Source organism: Palaemon carinicauda, chromosome 4 (genome assembly GCF_036898095.1).
Source record: "Palaemon carinicauda isolate YSFRI2023 chromosome 4, ASM3689809v2, whole genome shotgun sequence".
Classification (NCBI taxonomy): Eukaryota; Metazoa; Arthropoda; class Malacostraca; order Decapoda; family Palaemonidae; genus Palaemon; species Palaemon carinicauda.
Window position 1 is genome coordinate 165,036,710 of NC_090728.1, and position 14,084 is coordinate 165,050,793.

The window sequence follows — 14,084 nt, forward strand, 5'->3', positions numbered from 1 at the left end:
GGCAGTGTTTTCAGGCAATATGACTACATTGGCCTACATCCAAAACTAAGGGGAAAAATGTCACTTTTCATGTACTAAATAGCAGAGATGCTATCGACTAGGATAAATTGATAAAAATAAACTTTCTCTCTGTTTATTCTAGGAAAATACAAAATTTTAGATTAGTTTTATCAGTGTCTGCCAAAGGTTGACGTACAAACCAGTCTTCTCGGACAACCAGATTCGGAGGCGATTAGTCCGGATAGATGTAGACTATCCACTGTATTCCGAGAAACAAAAGTTTTAAGTCCTCTAGATTGTCTTTCATATATGCAAAAGGAGTCCACTAATAATCTTCAGCAAAGATTACAAAATATTTTTGTTTTGATTACTACTACTAATAATCTGTAGCAAAGACAACAATTTATTTTAACTGCTTTAAATCTAGAAATTTATCAATGACTAGAACTAGTTCATATAATAGTGTTATTTTTATTTCCTTTCTTTATGAAAAGATTATTAACTGCTAGATTGTCTCATTAAAGTATCTTTATTGGAGGCATAAGTGTACTGTAAGGAAAGGAGTACTGTAAATGTCGATAAAAAATTCAATTTTATCATCACATAACAAGGTGTATCCATCAGCAGTGTGGTTATTCTTCTATTCTTTTTCAGATCAAGCCTGAGATAGACGTATTTGAAATAGGAAAGGAATATATAGATCCATTATAATTCACTATCTGCTTTGGAAAGCTTAAGGTGAGGACTATTTACTGTCTTACTATCACAGTTACATAGAAACTTTGATTTGTTAGTAACATTCACAAATTATTTCACAATCCATTCAAAGGATTTAATTTCTTTGTTTGCCAGTGTAATGTAAATAGATACTGCAATACAGTTATGGTGACTATCTTTACAGTGCATTTTCACATGCAAGATATGACAGCGCTATGAGATAAAGGTTCAAAATTTTTCTTTTCAATACAAACTTTTTACTTTACATTAAAATAATGTGAAGCCATGCAAACTTTCAGACACACTCCAGAAAAAAATAAGATGAGTAATTCAGTTGAACATAGCAGTCCATGCTTCCAACCTTCATAGGCTTTTGATGGCAGACCGAGTTACAGTTTGTCACAATCACTTTATGTATAGTTATGTACATAGTTTTTGTTATTATTACAGTTGAGTTTGTTTTTATATATGATGTATCTTTTTCTATTGCTTTTAATTTTTATGCTGTCTGGAAACATTGAGCAAAATCATGGACCAGTAGGTCTTAGACTTTGCCAGTGTCAATACTGTATTGCAATATTCTTAGACTACATGCCAATTCAGTATTCAAAACCTTACAGCTGCCAACCAGACAGTATGATATTCTATCATGTTTAGAAACTTTGTTCCTCAAATGAGGAACTTCTCTGAGCACCTTATTACAGGTTTTAAGACACCAACAATTTTGAAATGAGATGTCATTCCTAGTGCAAGGGAATGACAGTATATATTAGGACTAAGCTCCCTGATTTTCACAAATCTTGCTATAAATGTGTATGTCATGAGATTCAGGTAATAAAAGTTTGTGACAGGCATAACAACTTTTATTTGTGTTCGATCTACTGGAATCCAGATTTGGGGTGATTCTATCTTCAATTTTCTTACTATTTTGGCTAAGATGCAACTTGATGATAGAAAGGCATTTGTTTTTGTTGGAGATTTCAAAGTTCACCATAGGGAGTGGTTAAATTCTGTTTATCCTACTGATCACTATGGCTTTATCCTACTGATCACTATGGCTTAAAAACTTTGGACTTTGCCTCAGAATCAGGCTGTTACCAAATGAGAAGTAAAGCTACTCTCAGGTCTGGTAACTGCTTGGACCTAGTATACACTGACTCTCCTGGCGTTATACCAAGTAAAGTAGGCTTTCCAGTTAGGTCATCTGATCATGCCATAATTTCCTTAGTAATTAAGATTGAGCAGCCTGTCCCTGATGTGTTTTACCCATGTAAGGTATATATAAAATCTACCAGATTGGAATGGCATTTTGAGTGATCTTTCTAATTTGTCACAAGTGTATAAAGCGAGCCTGTTGTTCTTTTTAATGAGAATCTAGTCAACACACTTGATAGGCATATCCCTTCCCATGTGCTAAAATACTGAGTGAAAGACAAACCCAAGTTCAATGATGATTGTAGATATGCTCTTTTGGAGAAGCAGGAGGCATCATCTTTGGAAAGGTAACATCAGATTTGACTTTGAATAACTATACTCTGTTAAGAGCTGTTGCTCGGAGAGCTCATGCTTCAACTGAAAATGAATACAATTTAACCGTAAGAGAAATCCTTTCTGGTACAACCCAGGAACACAAGTGGTGGGCTAACCCTTAAATCTGCACTCTTTGGTGTAGTAGGCTTATAAGTTCCTCCTTTACTTAAACCAGACAGCTCTGTCACTCACTATCTAAAGGAAAATGCAACCCTTTGGCTGATATGTGTGACAGTAAACAAAGTAATGAGAAAGTCATCTTCCTTATTCCTGTTTTCCTTCGGCTAAACTAGTTGAGCTTTTCAGTCCTGTGAAATGAAAAATCATTTGATGGACCTCGATGCTTATGGAGGTGCAGACCCAAATGGTACTTTTCTTTTGTTTTTTATTAAGACTGCTAATTTTTTCACTCCTAAGTTGTCTGTTATTTTCTGCAAGTTAGCAAGAAGAGTTTCTTTTAGAGCTTGTTGGAGAATTGGTAATATTACTCCATTGAGTAAATGTTTTTGTGGTAGCTCTAGCCCATCTGATTACTGCCCTATTTCCATAACTCCCATAGAATTTTATATAAAGTTCAACATCTTTTAGCAAGACGTCTAAATAGTCGAGCTGAAGGTAATCATCTGTTCCCTAGTTAGCAATTTAGCTTTCTTAGCATGTAATTTCCTTCTTACAATCTCCATTGATGTACAAAAATCCTTGATTGGGGTCAGGAAGTTCATATGATGGCCCTGATTTTAATGCTGTCTTTGACCCTGTCAATCATGAGGTTCTTGTTTTCAAATTCAAACAGTAGGAAATAGGTGGGTCTTTTCTTAGTATCAATACTGAATTTTTGAGTAAGAGATTGCAGAGTTGCTGATGATGGGTACCATATTGAGTATAGGAATGTGATATCTGGTGTTCCTCAGGCTATTGTTCTTGGCCCATTACTTTAATCACTTAATTCATTGAGATTTTGGACGTTTGATCGAGGTATCATTGTACAATCACTTTGGACTAATATGTGCACTAGTCTCTCGTATACAGTATGTAAAACTTTTGGGGAAAGGTTTATATTGTAAAGCAAACAGTAGTTCAGGATAAGTTTTACTGGAACGTTATACAAGATTTGGCCTGGTTTGAGATTTCGATGTATATCATATCTGGGAGCCTCTTATTTTTGTATATATTGGGCTTTTCCTTTCTTTTAACATCATACCATAACAGTTATCTTAAGTTTAGTATTACCAATCTCATAGTTTGGCAGTGTAAATTATCATTTTAGATGATTTCCATATACGGTATTTACATATCCATGTACAAATCAAATATATTAATTCTGGTACAAGCAGATCTATTAATATTAGTAATACGCATAAGTGCAAATTACACATACAATATTACAAAATTTGATCATGTCATTACACACCAAAAAACCTTCTGTTTGACATTTCTACACAAGTTCTTAACAAGAAATATAATGATGACTAACATTGTTTGAAAAATTCTAAGTGAACAACATTATTATGGTAATATATTTTTTCACAATTTTCAAGTCTTACCTAGTTGAGACACACACACACAACTAAAAACAGTTGGGTCTTTGAAATTAATGTAAAGTAGTACACACAATAAAAACAAATGGTAGGTAGATTTCAGATTAAATATAAGCTATTAATCTGGCAGAAAATGTCCCCTAATTTTCAGACATAAAAGAGACATCTATAATTACTCCATACAGTAGTATATCTATTAATGACAATACATTTTTCACAAATATACAACACTGTATGCTATGCAGTATAGCATACTCCTTAAGACACTTAGAACATGACAGATGAGGTTCAAGTTTTCTTTAGTTTCTATGCAGTTTTCCTTTGCTACTGTTGTTACAGTATAGGCCTACAGTACAAAAGACAATGGCTAGCAAACTCCATCCATTTAATTGTAATATATTGTTCTTTGTATATAAAATATAGTACAGTTCAATATACCATATTCAACATTCTAATTGTGCCCTTTTTTCAATTTGATATCAATTAGAACTTGAATCACATGTTTTGAAAGCTGTCATACATTGCATTTCTTTTTTGTAAAGTTACTTAAAATTCATTTATAACTTACGCTAAATAATAAAAAGTCAAAATTTCATCAAGCACAATCTTTCATATTTTTGGATATAACATACAGGTTCTACAGATAGTCTTTGTTTTAGACAGGTTTTAGTTAGAAAAGTGTTCATTCGTTCTAAGTTAATGACCAAGGATATGGCATGCAGTTTAATAAAGCACATGATAGTTTAATATCCTAAGTTCATGATTATATAGTTTTCACCTTGCAAAGTTGGAAGGCTCTTTTCATACCAGCCATATGTGTACAAGCTATTTCCTTAAAACTTAGGTAGTAGAGATATGAATATCATTTGTATAAGATATAAATTTTTTAAAAGTCGGTTAGTTTCATAGATACAAACCATTGCATTATATAGCCCTTTGGATTGCAAACCCATATTGATCAACAGACAAAAAATATTTCACTCGCTAAGTTGTGCCAGTCCTGATTTCTTGTTTGGAGAAATTTAATACTTTTCTGTCAAACATATCATTGCCATATAAATTTGATTTGCTACATAGGTAAGAAGCCAGTTGAATTATCTATCAACTGTTTGATGGGACGACACTATTGGGTAAGATGCTAATGAAGAGTTAGTATAGGGAAAGATCTTGAAGAAGAGTTCTTTGATAAGTCATTTGAAATAAATCCTAGGTCTGAAGGCTAAAAGCAGGAGTCCATGGAGTCAAATGACTACAGGCTGTATGTAATGTATAGCTTTCAAGGCCAGTGAAAGCATTCAGGAGAAATATTCAAGAGAAATGGTAGAGGACTGTTCCCATAAAGATAACCTACTTTTCTACCTCACCTTTGGTTTAGTGCACTTTGATAGAGGGAACTTGATAAGAGGTAGAGAAACAGCTCATAAAGACTTTTCTCTTATAATACAAACTAAAAAGGTCTTAAACAAAGATTGATAACATTTAGATTTGATGACTAAGATTGCAGGAGTCTAACAAAGGATACTGTGTCATCATGAAGATTTTTGAAGTTGCGACAGAAGAGGAGATAGCGAGAAATTTCTTTCGATGGGAAAAATCCATTACAGTATGAAGGAAAAGCTAAGAGGTTGGACAGCAAGATAGAAGGAAACGGGAATAAAAGTATGGTAGAAGCCTAGAAATAGTACAATTAGGGGCCAAAAGGAGGCTGAAAAGACCTTATAATAATGCCTATAGTGCACTGACAGTACTACACCTAAGAGGAGACCGTCACCTTCAGTCTTCTGATTCTGGGGAGGAGTTTCATGAACTAGCCAATTATTGTTCAACACCGATATAAACTGGCCCATTTGGAGGGAATCTTTGCACGAGCATTCCTTTAGAAGTGTGACCATTGAACACCTATTACTCCTTGCTAAATGGGAGTTTTGTTGAGAATATTTGACAAATTGAAGTCAAAGAAGGACGAGTACCCTTTAAAGGGTTTCTGTTCAAGGAAGGCTGATAGACCAATGCAAAAAGTGTTTGTTCAAGGAAGGCTGAAAGATTAATGCAAAGAAAAGACTGACAGACTACCAGTTGTTTGTATCTCTCTGGGCTATAAAGTGTTTCCATGGAAAAGCAATAAAAAACCTCGACTGGATTCTGGAGGTTTGCCAGACCTAAAATTACTGTCTTGAGGTGAAGAAGACTGACAAAGGGATATTCATGTTGCCTTTAGTTTTCATTCATGGAATGGAGGGAACTTCTGCTCATTCAGAGTAATAAGTGAGTGAGAGAAGATTTACGATGGTCTTGTAGAGGCGCAGTCTAGAAGACAAGATGTCTGTCTATTTCCCAAGGCACTTCCCCAAATTTTAGAGGGGTAGCTGACATCAAACAAATGAAAAAGGGGGACCTTTCCTCTCACCACTCTTCCCAGCCTGACAAGGGATTCAGCCAAGTTTGGCTGGTACTTCTAGGGTGCCACAGGCCACCCTCCCCCGTTATCCACCACAGATGAAGTTTCATACGCTGAATCCCCTAATGCTGTTACCTCCGCGGTCACCAAGGCGCAGGAGGAAGCAGCAGGGCCTACCAGAACTGTATCGCAATCACTCGCCATTCATTTCTATTTTTAGCACGCTTGCTTTTGCCTCTCACATCTATCCTTCTATCACCCAGAGCTCTCTTCACTCCATCCATACACCCAAACGTTGGCTTTCCTCTTGTACTTCTCCCATCAAATCTTGCATTCACCACCTTCTTTAGCAGACAGGCACTTTCCATTCCCTCACTATGGCTAACCCAAACCACCTCAACACATTCATATCCACTCTAGCTGCTAAATCATTTCTTACACCCGTTCTCACCCTCAATACTTTTTTCCTAACACTAGCTAATCGAGATACACCAGCCATACTCCTTAGACACTTCATCTCAAACACATTCAGTTTCTGTCTCTCTGTTACTTTCATTCCCTACAACTCTGATCTATACGTGGTACAATGACTTTCTCATACAAAATTCTCTTTACATTCATGCCTAACCCACTATTCTTTACCACTCCGTTCACTGCCCCCAACACCTTAACATCCTTCATTCACGACGTATATCTGCTTCCACTCCACCATTTGCTGCAACAACAGACCCCAAGTACTTGAACTGATCTACTTCAAGTAACTCTCCATTCAACATGACATTCAACCTCGTACCACCCTCCCCTCTCGTGCATCTCATAACCTTACTCTTACCCACATTAACTCTCAACTTCCATCTTTCACATACCCTTCCAATATGTCACTAATCGACCAAGCTTCCCTTCCGAGTCGGCAACCAGTACAGTATCATCCGCAAACAACAACTGACTTACCTCCCATTCATGATCATTCTCCTCTATCAGTGTCAATCCTCGACCAAGCACTCGAGCATTCAGCTCTCTCACCGCTCCATCAACAAACAAGTTGAACAACCATGGCGACATCACACATCCCTGTCTCAGCCCCTCTCTCACTGGAATTACTCACTCACTTCATTTCCTATCCTAACATATGCTTTACTACCTTTGTAGAAACTTTTCACTGCTTGCAACAACCTTCCACCAATTCCATAAAATCGCATCACATTCCACATCGGTTTCTTATCAACTCTATCTCATGCTTTCTCCAGATCCATAAACACAACATACACCCCCTTGCCTTTTGCTAAATATTTCTCGCTTATCTGTCCAACTTTAAAAATATGATTCAAACATCCCCTATCTCTTCTAAAACCACCCTGTACTTCTAAGATTGCATTCTCTGTTTTTTCCTTAATCCTGTTAATCAGTAATCTACCATACACTTTTCTAACCACACTCAACAAACTATTACCCCTTGAATTACAACACTCATGCACACCTCCCTTATCCTTATATAGTGGTACAATACACGCACGCACCCATTCTACTGGTACCATTAACAACATAAAACACATATTAAACAGTCTCACCAACCATTCCTTTATCTCAGCTCTCACACCATCTATACCAGGTGCTTTTCCTACTCTCATTTCATCTAGTGCTCTCATCACTTCCTCTCTTGTAAGCTCTCTCTCATTCTCATCTCCCATCGATGACTGGCACCTCAACACCTGCAACACCAATTACATGTGCCTCCCTATTATTCAATATTCAGTAAAATTTCAAAATATTCCACCCACCTTTTATGTAAGCAACATAAAAAGGTAACACTTACCCAAGAAGGAAGTAGGATCTTGAAGACTTAGCCATGAGGATCCTATGTAGAACTTGGTGTGACGAAAGTCTTGGTAGCTAAATTATTGAGTAGGGAAATGGGCAGAAGGGGGCATAAATTTTCTTTTGTCAGTAAGGTAGAAAGAAGTCATCTATTGAACTGACAGTCGTCTGGGTTCTGGGAAAATAATTAAGAAGTATCTTTGTGTTGATCATATATTGATGAATAGAAACTTCTTAGCAAAATAGGGTGACAACATCCTTTCATTATGATTTTAAAGATAATCATGCAAAGGTAGGATGCTCCAAAGGAAGTTACTATATAGGCAATACGAGTATGGCTAAAAAATATCTTTGTTGGAGTGAAGTCCTTTATACACTGATCAGCCATGTCCTGATTGATATTAGTAGCTAGGCTGACAGTAGTCTTGTTAATTTGTTAATAATCAAGATAAATTTTGTAAGCTGTCTTTTCCATGACTTATAATAAGGCCAACTATTTAGAATGAGGAAGTCATAGAGAATTAAATTTCCCTAGTAGAATGCCAAAGCTATGCTATCCAAATGACACTTATGACAAAGTAGGAAAACAGTATTAGATATGTAATAGCAGCAGTATTCATTATTACAGTAACCCAAGTAAGGCTGTTGAAAATGATCAATCAAGTTCCTAATCCCTGTTGTAGAATATCATTGCTTTTGATATTTTCCTCCTTACCTCACCTGATGGTCAAGTAAACTATGCAGCTGACACTTGCTATTCCCTCTTCAGTTTGAGTGTGCCACAAATACAAAAAGGCTCTTAAGAGACCATGGGGACTTCAGATTTGTTTTCTTATGCCTAGCTGTTTAACCAAAACCGAAGGAAGTCGCTGGTTCTGCCATATCATGCTGTCTTGGCATGTAGTCATGATATTTGGACTTTCTGTCCAGGATCATTGGTTTTCTCTTGGCTCATTGATACATGCCTGGTCAAAAAAGAACAGACCTTTCATAATGAAGGATGGGTCAAAATTACTTTCTCTTAACAAGTGCTTATGCTTTACCTTGCAAAAGAATGCATGTCATATGCTTCTATATACTAAACAGTATTATCTCAATGAAAGAGAGAATCAGAGACTGGCTGTCTTCTCTCAAAGTCCATCTGTCCAAAAGAGCATGGTTCCGCACACCTGTGGTCAGTTATCTGATTTGGACACGGCTTTTGCTCGAATTCTTAAAAAAAATTGGTATATAGTTAATTATGGGTAATGATATTTCATTAATAAGTCATGACTAGAGGCCATTTGGCTTTGCTATCATCTTGTTCTGTGACTGGATCTGCTGTTCTTTGCTCTGCTTCTGTTGTTATTTGCTCTGCTTCTGTTGTTACTATTTTGCCAAATCCTTGGAGCAAGTAGTACTATTGCTGTCCTGTTTAAGCAGTTTAGCAGATATAGTTACATTCGTACCAGTCTCTTTTGTAACCATTATCCACAACGTGGTCACAATAATGGCTGAAGAGTGAAGACATCCTTGACTGGTTTAGGGGAGTCTGTGTTGTTTCTGGAACTACTCTCAAGCCTTTCTGGTGTGGCCAACATCAAAATATGAAATTGCTACATAATCACATTGCTCCTTAATTCCAAAAACCTATTGACTTCACAATATAGCCTGGAATTTGACTGGTACTAGCCCACCTGAATGATGTGAATTTAGATAACTGGGTTTGTGAAGCATATAGGCTGTATTGATTGGGGTGTGGCAGTAGTGCTAGTTAACTGTCTTATCTGTTGCTGCATCATTGGAGCAAAGAAAACAGCTTCTTCTTTAGATGAGAAACCAAGGATTCATCCATAGTAACATCCCTGGCTGATCTGTTACACTGTAGTGGAATATTTTTGGGAAAACTAATGAAACATGCAAGTATATTTATGGACTTCACAGGAAACCACCAAAAGACCAAGAAGTTCCACTGGTCAGTAAGCCTAATGCCTTTTTAAAGGATAGGTGAAAAAAAAATGACTTGCTTGATCATATAAATGATGCATGGAATCAAATCTTGCATGTGAAAAGCAAGATGTGTACATGCATCTCCCAGTCAGTGCCTGATAGGTGCAGGGAATGTTTCTTATAGCTTGATTTAGCTAGTTAAAGGATTTTAATAATAAATTTCCCTTTAAATTGTTCAATTGCATATAAAATACAAATATGACAATTTAAAAAAAGACAAATAAAAGACTGCTGTACTTGTTTATACACTAAATAAAAATAAACTGCCCTGACATATGGTCAACTATCTGCGCACAATCTGTGTGTTAATGCTAATGTGTAAATTCCACTGAAGGCAGACAACACTATAGTCATGCTAAAGCAGTATACACCCAATGTAAATTTATTACCCAGTTCCATTTCCTCTGCACCAATCAATACTGTACATGCATGAAATTTTGGATACTGCTTTTCACTGACCACCTATATGTTTTGGCTAATACATTACAGTACTGTGATAGTACTGTAAGTATAAAGGTAGATGTGAAAAGCAAAATAAACTGATGTTGGTATAAGCAACATAGGGACAGATTAGATTATTTCCAATCCTGAACATTTACAAAATAATTTTAACAAACCTCTGTTAGAAGAAAAACTGACTTAAAAGCTATCATTTTGAACAGGCAGGCAATTAAATTTGTTCACTACTAGTCTAAAAAGATTTTGAAAATTCATAAATTCATCACTGTCTTTCTACAATTTTACAAAACTATAAAATATTGTCATTATCACTGAAATGTAGGAACTGTAAGCTTAACAAAAAATAATGGATTGATTATACTGTGGCTTTATTAAATGTTTAGTATATTAAATGGTAAATCCTATGGCAATATCTAATGACAGGGAGATAAGGTGAATTTTCCCAATAGTTCAGATTAGGAAACAATCATAAAAAGCAAAATTTCTTTTTTTTTTCTATATAAATTCGTGAGGTTCAGTTATCTTATATACAAATACAGTAAAGCTTTTTTGCACATACAATAAACCCTTTAATTGTTCCTTCTGTATTACATTACAGGTTTAACTTTTTTCTATTTGTTTTTATGATACATCTCTTATTTTCATTTCAAGATCTTGTAATTTTATCTGTAAAGCAACATCTTAAGCTTGAAAAGAAGAGCCTTAACTAAATATCAGTTCTGATCAGCAAACATTACACTTATAATACAAAATAATTGTTAATGAATACAACCATAAACCATTCTTGATTTGTGTATAGATTTACAAGCCAGAAAAAAGCAGTGTATGCTAAACCCACCCCCTTGGTCCAATACTTTAACTGTCCTTGTCATGATTCTTGTAGTTTGTTGCAAAATTTCTAAGCTGTAATTTTTGGAAAAAGGTTGCTAACCTCATTACCACAGAATATGAGATAAAAATTCTTAAATTTCACCTACCTTTTTATGTTCTGAAATTTTACGTCTTAAATATGACTAAAAATATTAAGTACAGTGCAATATATAGCATTGTATAACATACTTGGTAAGCATAATTATATGTTTTCAAGGTTTTGAAATAACTAATCTTCCTTCAATAGAAGAGTTATAAATATGTGAAAGTATTTTCTATCAGTTCAGTTATATTAGAATTAGACAGCCTAATGGGGGATATTTGTAAAATCCCCTCTCATTACAATTACTTTAAAGCATTTCAGTATTTTTCGGGTTAATGTGGTGTGTGGTCTCTATGGACTTTCCTGTAATGGCTAGAACAAGGAATCCAATACAATATAAAATAACAAAGGAATATTGTTTCTGTGCTCTAGGGTCAGCGTTTCTATGCATGAAGCTTGAGCCATTAGCAAACTTTGTTGTACAAATCTGCATTGACAGAATTTTTCAAGTGGGCTTTTAATGTACATTTAGACTTGGACATGTTTCACTTGCTCCATCTTTAACTTTACAATGACCATTCTTACCATTGCCTTCTGTGTCCTGGTCTCTTGATAGAATGCTCGAGGTTTTGGTAAAATAGGTAATTCCTCCATTGCCTTAATAGTTACTCGAGAAGGCGCTTTACTTTTATAGCATTAGACTTGGGATGAAGAGTCGGTGAACTCACAGCACTATACAGAAAACAGGAGTCTATCACCATCACTCCTGACAGTCTCATAGTTCTGACTCCAAGTCTCCCATTTTTTTTTGCCAAAAACAGAAAAGCCTCATAAGAAGCCGATCTTTTTTACATCCAGGATTATCTTCATATCACACCTCTGTCCGATGTCTACCCTGCAATTATACATGCAAAGGTCTATGTTTTCAGAAGGTAGTCGGTTTCAAAATATCCAGATCAATATGCCTTTTCTAAATGGGCTATCCCTATTCTAATGACCTCCCTTATCAAGAAGCGGAGGGTCTCTCCATCTCTCAAATTCAGGATGTAAAAAGATTCATTTCCTCACTTGCCTTTTTTTGCTAATAAGCAATTTCAGGACATCTAGAGCTTTACTGATTGGTCTGGGCATAGTGTGTTTATAAGACATTACCTGAAACAAATAGGATGCAAGAGTGGGAGCGGATGCACCATGACAGGCATCTAGTTTTTCCCAGGGTTTTTCCCTCTTACAAGGCGAGTGCCTGCCTTGTTAGTTTTTCTTCTCACCCACTCACGTAAAGAGGTTTTGACGAAAGAAAAGCCTACTTTCGGGAGTTTCTGTAATGTGGTCTTAAAGACCCTTCCTCCTTCCAAGTCTTGTGTAGAGAAAGGGGGACATTGAGTCTTGATCTGATTATGAAAAATAATGGCTGGGTACAAACAAAGCACTTGGGTAGTCATGATACTGTACTGTATATGATTGGTTGCCAGATGCTTTTCAGCATGGGTTTAATAGAACTTGAACCTGTGGGTCTCAGTTAAACACACTTGAGTTCGTGTTTTGCAAGTTGAAACACTGCCCCTAGAGTAAGGAAGACAATATTTCTTTGGTATGTTATGTCGTATTGGATTTCCTGTCCTGGCCTTTTGTCAAAACCCCTTTTTAATAAACTTGGATACATATAATGCAGGCAATGTACAGTAGTACAACTATGTCTTTGGCATGATGAAAAGTGTCATGATATTTCTTTCTTTCTAATAAAATAATCTTCACAGAATAAATGTCTGGCATTTTCTTATTACTAAAACTCCTAGTTATTTTAGAAATTGTAATTCAAATCTAGGCCCAGAGCATTTCTTAGATATAGTAAAAGAATAAAACCTGCATTTAGTTGTTACCTATTTACCATATACTCTTCAGTTTTTTCCTATAGTCTCATTTTTATATACCACCATCCATTGGGAAAGGGGTTTTAATACCATTAGCTTCATTTACAGACTTGGCATAATCTCTTTTGTGTAAGCTTCCAAAGTTTATTACAATTCTCATCATTAAACTCCATCTCAAAGTCAAAATTTCTGCTTGAATACTTCAAATGGCATAAAATCTGTGGTCCCTAAAAAGAAATATGGCTATACTAACTGTCATAGTTAGTATTATACAAGAAAAATTTTAAAGAGAGGAGTTTTATATACTTGTTTCTGTAGCATATGTACTGGTACTTCGCAAGATGAAAGGTGAAGTCAAATGAACAACATACACATTGATGACAATGTCCTTAACTTGTACAGTACATTATATAGAACTGTAAAATTTATTTTTTTTGTTTTTTTTTTCATCAAGTTAGAAGTTAGGTCACCAAAATGGGAGGATAAGGAGAAAGAAAATAGCATTATTTATGGAGATGGTGCTTGCACTTGCAGTTGCAGATGATGCCTTAGAAGAATCTTGGTTACTAGGTAGTTGGAGCTCTTGAGAAGCAGGGCACCTTGGCAGATTTTCTTGGTCCACAATGGTTATAGCCTTACCATGAAGAACAAAAGGTGAAACACAGTAGTTGTGGCGTATAAAGAGAGAATTATTTTTGGCCAGAGGGGATTCCAGCACCCACCACAATTGGCAAGAGCAGGGCACATAATTGCCTAGAGGTAAATCAAGAAATATACATTAATGCAAATAACACTAAATGTTTGGGATATGCATATTATTGCTTAGAGTATCATTATTAATAAAGTAGAACACA

General features: G+C 35.7%; 2 protein-coding genes across 6 annotated transcripts in view; one reads left to right on the forward strand and one right to left on the reverse strand.

Moving 5' to 3' along the window:
• LOC137640149 (delta(24)-sterol reductase-like) overlaps positions 1 to 14,084 on the forward strand; it is a 97,710-nt gene that overhangs the window by 76,382 nt on the left and 7,244 nt on the right. For 4 of the 5 annotated variants that reach the window (XM_068372651.1, XM_068372649.1, XM_068372648.1 and 1 more), the window contains one exon: positions 655 to 738. In XM_068372651.1, the coding sequence (XP_068228752.1) occupies positions 655 to 711 (57 nt within the window). In that variant the 3' untranslated portion in view covers positions 712 to 738. Of the gene's footprint in view, positions 1 to 654; positions 739 to 13,684; positions 13,708 to 14,084 lie in introns of those variants that run through there. The other variant, XM_068372652.1, reaches the window with a different exon arrangement.
• Positions 13,652 to 14,084, reverse strand: part of LOC137640151 (leucine-rich repeat and immunoglobulin-like domain-containing nogo receptor-interacting protein 1) — a 140,978-nt gene continuing 140,545 nt past the window's right edge. Inside the window, exon 9 of the mRNA XM_068372653.1 lies at positions 13,652 to 13,983. Within this exon, the coding sequence (XP_068228754.1) occupies positions 13,697 to 13,983 (287 nt within the window). The 3' untranslated portion in view covers positions 13,652 to 13,696. The remainder of the gene's footprint in view (positions 13,984 to 14,084) is intronic.